Source organism: Nansenia antarctica (genome assembly GCF_963989245.1).
Source record: "Nansenia antarctica genome assembly, chromosome: 1".
Taxonomy (NCBI): Eukaryota; Metazoa; Chordata; class Actinopteri; order Argentiniformes; family Microstomatidae; genus Nansenia; species Nansenia antarctica.
Window position 1 is genome coordinate 63,594,368 of NC_137674.1, and position 9,595 is coordinate 63,603,962.

At 45.7% G+C, this 9,595-nt stretch overlaps 1 protein-coding gene across 1 annotated transcript in view; it reads left to right on the forward strand.

Annotated features, from left to right (window-relative positions):
* LOC308151933 (structural maintenance of chromosomes protein 6-like) overlaps positions 1 to 7,969 on the forward strand; it is a gene marked incomplete at both ends in the record, with an annotated part of 28,955 nt that extends 20,986 nt beyond the window's left edge. Inside the window, one exon of the mRNA XM_080524828.1 lies at positions 7,864 to 7,969. Within this exon, the coding sequence (XP_080380954.1) occupies positions 7,864 to 7,969 (106 nt within the window). The remainder of the gene's footprint in view (positions 1 to 7,863) is intronic.
* Between the last annotated feature and the right edge of the window lie 1,626 nt (positions 7,970 to 9,595).

Below are 9,595 nucleotides of genomic sequence, written 5' to 3' on the forward strand. Positions count from 1 at the left end.
CACTGCATCAAGGCACCCAATGAGGACGATGAGGGAGAGCCTCAGCAGGATGGTGAGGAGACCCCTGGGGACGAGGAAGTCCACAGCTTGGACATCCAGGCTGACGAAGATGTTGGTGAGTATCTGCGCCGTGATGCAGATGATGCCGGGGGCCTCGTCCCAGACCCTGTCCAGCCCAGAGATGAGTGGGCCAAGGGAGATCGTGAAGGATCCAGTGACTGCGACACCCCTCTTGGGGGTTCTACCAAGCCTGGTGTTGCCCCTGTTGTCACCCCTTCCGACCCTGACAATGCTCCAGACGGAGATGTCAGCAACCCGGGCGGCTGCCCGGACCAAGGTACCATTGAGAGACACAGACCTGTCAGTGATACACCCCAACCAGACAGATCCCGTGATACACCAAGGCCAATTAGGAGGAAACTCAAGCCATGCCGTTTCAGAGACTAATATACCCCTTAGTGTTCCTACCCCATTGACTTCTTTGGACAATGTTACACTTCACTCACACACTGTTATGCCTGGACGTCAGAGAAGAATGATCACAGCAGGTAGAGCTTTTGTTTGCCCACATTCACGTTGTACTGTTGATGATTGTTTGATCTATACCGCCGAAGCGGACGAGTGGTATTTACTGGATGCTAAATATGTTACACTTAATCAACACTCAAGCAACACGCAAGAAACTCGTGTGACATTAACTAATGTTGACAAGGTGTTGAACTCGTATTGGTGTGCTAGACGTAATATCGGTGAACAGGTGTCTAGTAAATCCAACAATTTCAAGGACAAAGTTTGTAGGAACACTCCTGACTTTCCACACTACTATTCGTTGGACTGTGAGAAATTTGTGCATGAATATGTTCACGTTGAGTTACCAGGAAAGGTTGAAAATGTTGCTGTGAAGGCTTCTACGAAGGCGATTGTAGTCGCTACTGACGATTATTTGTTATATGATTCTAATCACCTGGGGACACGGTCCCACCCTAATTCTGCCACTAGTATCATGAAAGATTTTGCTTCAAAAATGAATTATTCTGATTGCTGGATTTGTCAACAGGTCCCTGTAAGTACATCTGCTCCTATGTTTTTCCCCATACCGTTAACTAAAGCAGAATGGTTTCATTATAATTGGCAGGGTTTAGCCCAATTTGTTTTACAGGGCAAGAACCAGAGCTCTTCTTGTCAGCCCAGCACGATTCTGGTTCCTTTAAATTCTTCCTATGCAGGTGTGGATATTGGTGTGTTGGAACGTCTGACAGCAGCAGTTAACGAACACCATAGGCCTAGCGGTGTGGGGAAGGTTATTATTGATAGGCTTACACATTTGTCACAACCAACAGGTCCGAAGAAGATATATATTATCCAAGCTATGTTCGTTCAATTGAATGGTACTGCATTGAGTCCTCATCTGTCATGTTCTGGGAGTGTGACTTCTACACGGTGGAGAGGTTCAGTTGTTATTTCTGGATTGAAATGTAAAGTTGTTGATTGTGCTATGGTGCCTCAAATGAAATTACATGATACCAATACTACCAGACGGCAGAAAGGCACCACGCAGCTTAAGGTCATGCCTCTCGTAAATATTACAACCTGTATTGACATACAATCTCGGCTCAAGGGCAGCGCGATTCGTCAGCTAGGGGCCGCGTCTTGTATAGGTGGTGTCATTTTCTTGTATCCTGGTACGGAGCTTCAACTCCCGGAGGGTGTGTTTCTTGTGTGTGATAATAATGCATTCTCTAAGCTTCCTGCTTTGAGTGAGGGTCTTTGTTATTTAGCTCATCTGATACCTTTGATTAGGAAAGTTACTCGGGAGGAGATGTCTGTACTTCACAAACAAGCAAACCATCGTAGTCGTAGGGCGTTATCTACCGCTCAGAAGTTTTTTGGCCTAATATTCCCAAGTTATGGTGTCTACAACTCTCAGACTGAATTAAGTGCCCTATCATCCGTTCTTGAAAAACACATTAATGCTTCGGATGCTGTAGTATCTGCCCTGGCTACTGAATTGACTGAAACTAAGAATGTAGCTCTCCAAAATAGAATGGCTTTGGACATTATTTTGGCCAGTCAGGGTGGTACTTGTGCTTTGATAGGCGGTGAATGCTGCAGTTATATTTCGGATTCTGGTAACGCTCTGTATGATTTCCATGAATCTAACAAGAAGGGTATAGAGGATTTACGTAAAGAACACGGTTGGAATACATTGGATTTCTTTGATTCTGCTTTTTCAGGTATTGGTAATATGATCAGGTCCGTCGCTATTATTCTTGTTGTCATTATCATCTGTATTATGTTACTTGGTATTTTAATCAAATGTTTTGGAAAGTGTATTTCTGATGTTCCGGTTAATGCTTTAATGATGGCCGACATAGCTGATGAGCAAAAGCTGGATTCTGTTTTGCTTTCTGATTTTGTTTCCTCTTTTGATGATTTGTTTATTAAGTGATGTTTTGTGATTGTTTGCTTCGGTTCCTGTTTGTTTCTTTCTATATCATGTGATTGATGTCGGTTGTGAAGTGATGTAATGGTTACGCGACAATGGAAGCTCCTGACTATGAAAGTGTTATCAATCTGAGACAGCGGTAAAGGCTGTTCTCCAACTGGGGCCATGTGCTAGCAACCTCTGACCCTGCCGCTTCGAGGACGAGGGAAACATCGGTCGTTGGAAATTTCTGTATCTCAGTTTTTGTATTATGCATGATGAACTGAGTGTGGTTTCATTGTGATTGTTATTTACAAGATTCTTTTTATTATTGGTTGTTTTCTATTTTTTGTATGTGTTATCTTTGGTTCATAGTACTGGTCCTGGGTTGGTCTGTGTGGAGGTTCTACCAAGATTTGTTGATGTGTTGATGTGTTGATGTGTTGATGTGTTGATGTTGTTGATGTGTTGATGGGTTGATGTAGTTTTTCTGTCTGTCGTTTAGTTTCGGAACACACTCTGGGTGTTCCGAGGGGGGCTGTGTCGTGTATTTTCATGCTCTGTAACCATAGCAATGGCCCTCTAATACACACAATGGCCTTTTGACATGCATGTGCAGAGGCTGTAATATCATCATGGGAAGATATAATTGCATTAGGGCCCGAGCCAGCAAGACGCCCATAACATAAATTGCATTAGAATTGTATTAGACCATAGGGTGAATTGCATTAAACCAATGCAGAGTACATTATCTGCCTTCAGGTATGGCAGATAATACACAGCAAAGGAAGATAATAAGATAATAACATCCTATTTACAGGACAGAAAATGACCTCACCTACTATGATCTCACTGGCAAAACTTTGTATCTAACCAAATTAAAATGACGTGGACTCTGTTTTGATTGGCTCAGCGACAGTGACAAGGGGGGGTATAAAATCCTATACACAGATGGGCTCTTTCTCTTTTTCTTCATATCCATATCTTTGACTTAATATCCTGTGACCGATTCGGACCACCAGCTCCATTGAGGGGCCATGCTGTGTAACCTGCTTTTTTGAATAAACAAGTCTTAAATTTGCTCAAGAACTCTTCTTCATTTTTTGCAGTAACAGATACCAAAATATACGAAAGTAGCTAGGCTAATTTAGCATGAGAGCACAATGTAGCTAGGCTAATTTAGCATAAGGGTATTGTTAAGCTAGGCTAATTTAGCACGAGAGCACAATTTTGCTAGGCTAATTTAGCATGAGAGCACAATGTAGATAGGCTTATTTAGCATAAGGGCATTGTTTAGCTAGGCTAATTTCGCATAAGAGCATTATGTAACTTACATTTGGAAACCTAGCAGTGAAGTCATCTCTCTCTCCACTCTGAGTAAGTAGACTATCTAGTAAGCTGGACTTCTGATAAGTTGTTACCTGTCTTGTTATTAGTAATAGAGTAAATAACTGTCTGTTTTAAGGCTATCTAGTTAAAATTGGACTACTGATACATGTCTGTTCATTAGTAATAGTGATAGGGAAAGTAATAGGGTGATTGCTGTCTGTTTTAAGATTATCTAGTTAAGCTGTCTGTTTTCAAAACAAAGGCTTCAGAGTAATTCTGGTGAAACTAACCAGTTTCTGACCAAGTACCGGTAGGTGTTAACTTGTAGTAGGAGGAGACTTCTAGCTCCCCTATATAGTGGATAGACCAAGGCCAGGGAGGTCATACAGGCGACTGTGAGAACACCTGTCAGTCGTTGTCATTAGTGCTCGTTAGTGAGGAGTGGCTACAAGCCTGCTAGTGTCCATAAATATCTGGCCTGTCTGAGAGCGACAGCCCCTGCGACAGCCTCCTGACACTAAGACTCGTGACACTAAGACAAGGGAGTCTATCTGTGGGAGTCCTGAGAGGAAGCCAGAAGCCAGGGTACTAAGTACCTTCTCTTCCAGTTGTTTGTAGTGTTGCTGCTGTCTTCTCTAGTCACTCCGGTCTACTGAGTGCGCTTAGCTACTCCTAGTTCTGTTGGTTCCTTAGCCCTCTTCCCCTCTACAGACTTTTGCCACAATGTGCTTTCTCCCTATCCCTGTTCTTCTGACACTCAGGAGGACACCTAGATGCTACATCCCCCCTCGCAAACCTTCCAATCTCATCTACCCACCTCTTTCTACTGACCATGACTTTATCGCCGCAGGCGGTCTCTGGAATTGCCAGTCGGCGGTCCGGAAAGCTGACGCTATCTCAGCTTATGCATCTCTTATGGCCCTCAATTTCCTTGCTCTCACTGAGACCTGGATCACACCAGAAAACACAGCTACACCGGCAGCCCTCTCTGCCGCCTACTCCTTTTCTCATTCCCCTAGACCCTCTGGTCGAGGGGGAGGCACAGGACTCCTCATCTCGCCCAAGTGGTCACACACTGTCCTTCCCCTGGCACACTTGTCTACATCCTCCTTTGAATTTCATGCTGCTTTTGTCTCTTCCCCGGTCAAACTCCACATTGTTGTCATCTATCGCCCCCCAGGCCAACTCGGTGACTTCCTAGGCGAGATGGATGGCCTTCTCAGCTCTTTCCCTGATGATGGCACCCCACTCGTACTACTAGGTGACTTCAATTTCCAATCTGAGAAGCTTCTCTCATCTGGAGTACTTGACCTTCTCCTCTCCTTCGGCCTTACCCTGTCCCCCTCTCCTCCGACTCATAAGGCAGGCAATCAGCTCGACCTTGTCTTCACCAGATCTTCCCACACTTCCAACCTTACCGTTACCCCTCTTCCAGTTTCTGATCACCACTTTATATCCTTCTCCCTTCCCCTCAAAACTTCCTCTTCCCTCTCAGCCTCTAACCACTTAAGACCCTCTCGTCGTAACCTACGTACCCTGTCCCCCAGCGCCCTCTCTTCTTCTGTCCTATCCTCCCTACCCTCTGTCGAATCCTTCTCCCTTCTATCCACTGATGCGGCATCCTCAACCCTTCTGTCCGCTCTCACCTCATCCTTCGACACCCTCTGTCCACTAACCTTGAAGCCAGCTCGATCCTCTCCTCGAGCTCCCTGGCTCTCTGAAACGCTACATGCTTGTAGACTAGAGCTCAGAGCAGCTGAGAGGAAATGGAGAAAAACTGGCCTTTCTGATGACCTTAACCTCTATCACTCTCTCCTTGCCAACTACGCCTCCTCGGCATCAGCTGCTAAAACATCCTACTATCATTCAAAAATACATTCTTCTGCCTCTAATCCTAGAAAACTGTTCTCCACTTTCTCTTCACTCCTTAATCCACCTCCTCCCCCTCCTCCTTCCTCCCTGTCCGCCGATGACTGTCACCTACTTTGAAAAAAAGGTGGACAACATCAGCAGCACCTTTCTCCCCCCACCGCTCCCTCCTCCCACTAACAATGCTAACACTGTTCCCACTAACAATGCTAACACCCCTTCCAAACTCCCCCCTCGACACTCGATCTCTGGATTGTCATCTTTTCCCCCCCTCTCCCCCGATGAGATTCTCACACTTATCACATCAAAGCGGGCAACCACATGCCCTCTTGACCCCATCCCCTCCCCCCTTCTCCAATCCATTTCCGCCGACATCCTTCCTTACCTTACCACCCTAATCAACTCCTCCCTATCCACTGGATCTGTCCCAGCGGCCTTCAAAATAGCCAGAGTCAAGCCTCTCCTCAAGAAACCTACCCTTGACCCATCATCTGTCCACAATTACAGACCGGTATCCCTTCTCTCCTTCCCTTCCAAAACCCTTGAACGCGCGGCATCTAAACAACTGATTGACTATCTCCGGAGGATGGATCACTTAGACCCCCACCAATCCGGCTTCAAGGCTGGGCATTCCACTGAGACTGCGCTCCTTGCTGTCACGGAAGCCCTCCACTCTGCCCAAGCTTCCTCCCTCTCCTCTGTTCTCATTCTCCTTGACCTGTCTGCTGCCTTCGACACAGTCAATCACCAGATCCTTCTCTCCATCCTCTCAGACCTGGGCATCTCTGGCACCGCACACTCCTGGTTTTCTTCCTACCTGGCGGGCCGCTCCTACCAGGTGACCTGGAGAGAATCGCTATCTTCTCCACGAACCCTCTCCACTGGAGTTCCCCAGGGTTCCGTCCTAGGGCCCCTACTCTTCTCCCTCTACACCAAGTCTCTTGGCTCGGTAATCTCTTCACATGGGCTCTCCTACCACAGCTACGCAGACGACACTCAACTCTTCCTGTCCTTCCCCCCGTCTGATGTACACGTGGCAACCCGTATCTCAGCATGTCTCGCTGACATTTCAACTTGGATGGCTGACCACCATCTCAAGCTCAATCTTAACAAGACTGAGCTCCTCTTCATCCCCGGGAAAGCCTGCCCTCTCCAAGACTTCTCCATCACAGTGGAGAACTCTACTGTAACCCCCTCCCTGACAGCCAAGAACCTTGGAGTGATCCTGGATAACCGACTATCCTGTGCGGAGAACATTGCAGCAACGGCTCGCTCCTGCAGATTCCTCCTCTACAACATCAGAAGGATACGACCATTCCTTACCAGAGAGGCAGCGCAACTCTTGATCCAGGCACTGGTCATCTCCCGCCTGGATTACTGCAATGCACTCCTGGCTGGGCTCCCCGCTTCAGCCATTAGACCTCTGCAGCTCATCCAGAATGCTGCTGCCCGGCTGGTATTCAACCTCCCCAAATACTCGCATGTCACCCCTCTCCTTCGCACCCTGCACTGGCTCCCTATAGCAGCTCGCATCAGATTCAAGACCCTGGTGCTTGCATACCAGGCAGCTAAAGGGACAGCCCCTGCCTACCTGAAGGAAATGGTAACCCCCCAAACCCCTGCCCGCTCACTCCGCTCCTCCACCTCGGCTGGCCGACTGGCCCCACCTCCTCTACACAGCAGTCGGGCTGCCCGATCACGTCTCTTCACAACACTGGCTCCCCGCTGGTGGAATGAGCTCCCCACGGCTGTCAGAACGGCAGAGTCACTACCCATCTTCCGTCGTAGACTGAAGCCCCATCTCTTCAGGTTACATCTTAACTGCTCCTCCTGAGACATCTTCCGACCCTCACCACTACGTCTCCTAAAGACACCCGCTTTCCCCTCTACTGTGTCCCTAGAACTTCTATTGCCCCCCTTGTACTGTTTCTCAGTTTCTCCAGTAATAAAAAAAAAAAAAAAAAAATTTTTTAGTAGAAGGCGATAATAGGGAGAAGGTTTTTCCTTCTATCAGTGGCCCCGGGCCCGAGCTAGAGTACTCTTCCTGCAACGAATAGTGGACTGCTGATTCACATGCTTAGTATTAAAATGTATTGATTGTAAGTCGCTTTGGAATAAGGCGTCTGCTAAATGCCAAAAATGTAAATGTAAATGTAACTAGACTAATTTAGCATGAGAGCACAATGTAGCTAGGCTCATTTAGCAAAATGTGGTTAAATGGCTGGTTTGTCTTCCCCTAGTTCACTCCCAGTGGACAAGATGATCCAAATCCTCCGCCTGAAAGACCCTGACCGTGGTCAAACCACACTGCCATTTGGCCAGAGGAACCAGGAAGAGGAAGACTGAAGAAGGATAGGTAGCACTTCTCCCAGTGGTTCTTATACCAAATTGGAACCCAAATGTAAATATTTATAATTGTTAAGCTGTATGCATTTATATTCTGGCTTTAAGAATGAAATATTTCTTGTCTTGTTCTTAAACATAGTCATTACTAAGCAAACTATTGAGGACATATGTAAGAATGCGATACCCACAATGACCTGTCTGTTTTTTTGTTCTTTGTTATTCATGTAAAAAAAAAAAATATATAATAATAAAAAAAATACCATTAGGAAGCTTTTAGAAAGTTTACATACTGTACCTTTATGTTTAGATAAGATATGTCATATTTGAGTATTTCTTTAGTTTTTCTATTTTGATTCATTATTTTGCTCTTTCCTATTGGCCTGATGTTTACTGTATAATGTTTTTGCTTCTGCCTTACATATTGAAATTAAAGGACTATCTCAAGTCAATGTATATTACTGTGTTCTTCATTGTCACTGCTGGTTTAAAACAATAGAACAGTTTTTGACAGGTTTGGTTAAGATGACTAGGAACTAAACTCACGCAAATCCTTTTATTTTATTGTACATTGTAACATTTAACTATTCTCTTCTAGTCAGACACACACACAGTGATATTTGATAACGACACCCCCACAAATCAGCTTTGTGGTATGACCCACACAAACAACACACTAACACACTTTCTGCTATGGATGTTTCATTTTTCATTTTTCATAACGCATGAAGAAATTACTTAATATGTATAGTATAGAGTGAAGAAAAAACAAGAAGACAAATGCAGTGGAGGATGCATCAGGAAAACAGAATGATCTGAAAAAGACAAGAGTACTGTCTCACCATTGGATTCTCCTGACTCTTCATCCACTAATGTGTTTAGCAACACCCTTTTTCACAGTTGGAAAGATGGAGATATGTGTCTGAAAGGAGGGGGGGAGGGGATCAATCACTGTATCACTCCTCTTTCTCTCTCTCCACTCCATCTCCCCTCTTGCTTTCCTCAACTTTTCTCTCCATCTGCATCACTTCTTCCATGCTTGTTTTCTCCTCCTCTTTCATGAGTGTCTTTTCACCCTCTCTCCCTATCCTCTCTCCTCCTCTATTGTCCTCCTCTTTCTGCCTCTGCTGTTGCATCATTCTCTCCAATTCAATGGGGTTCTTTCTCTCCTCCTGCTCTCTCATCAGTAGCTCTCTCTTTCTTTTTCCACTTGTTTTGTGTTTGTCCTGCTTGTTCATCTCTGTCTTTCGTCCGGGGAACAAGTCTTTCCTCTCCTTCTTTTCTTCTTTCGTTTTATTGCTCAATCTCTCCTGCAGGCTGAGTTGATTTGTCGCTCTCCTTTTGGTCATCTTTTGCTTTCCTTTTTCCTCCCTCCTTCCACAGGTCTTCCTTCAGGATTTCTCTCTCTTCCCTGGTCCAGTCTTGCCATCCCTTCACACTCCTCCATCCTGATCTCTCCATCTGGTATATCTACTCCTCTCTCTCCTTCTGGATGACCATCAGTCTATGAATCCTCTCATTCACCTCCTCCAGTTCTCTCTCTCTATCCCTCATTCTCATCTCCTCCAGCATCTCCTCTTCCTCCATCTCCCTCTCCTCTCTCTCCTTCTTTTCACACCCCTCCTCCAT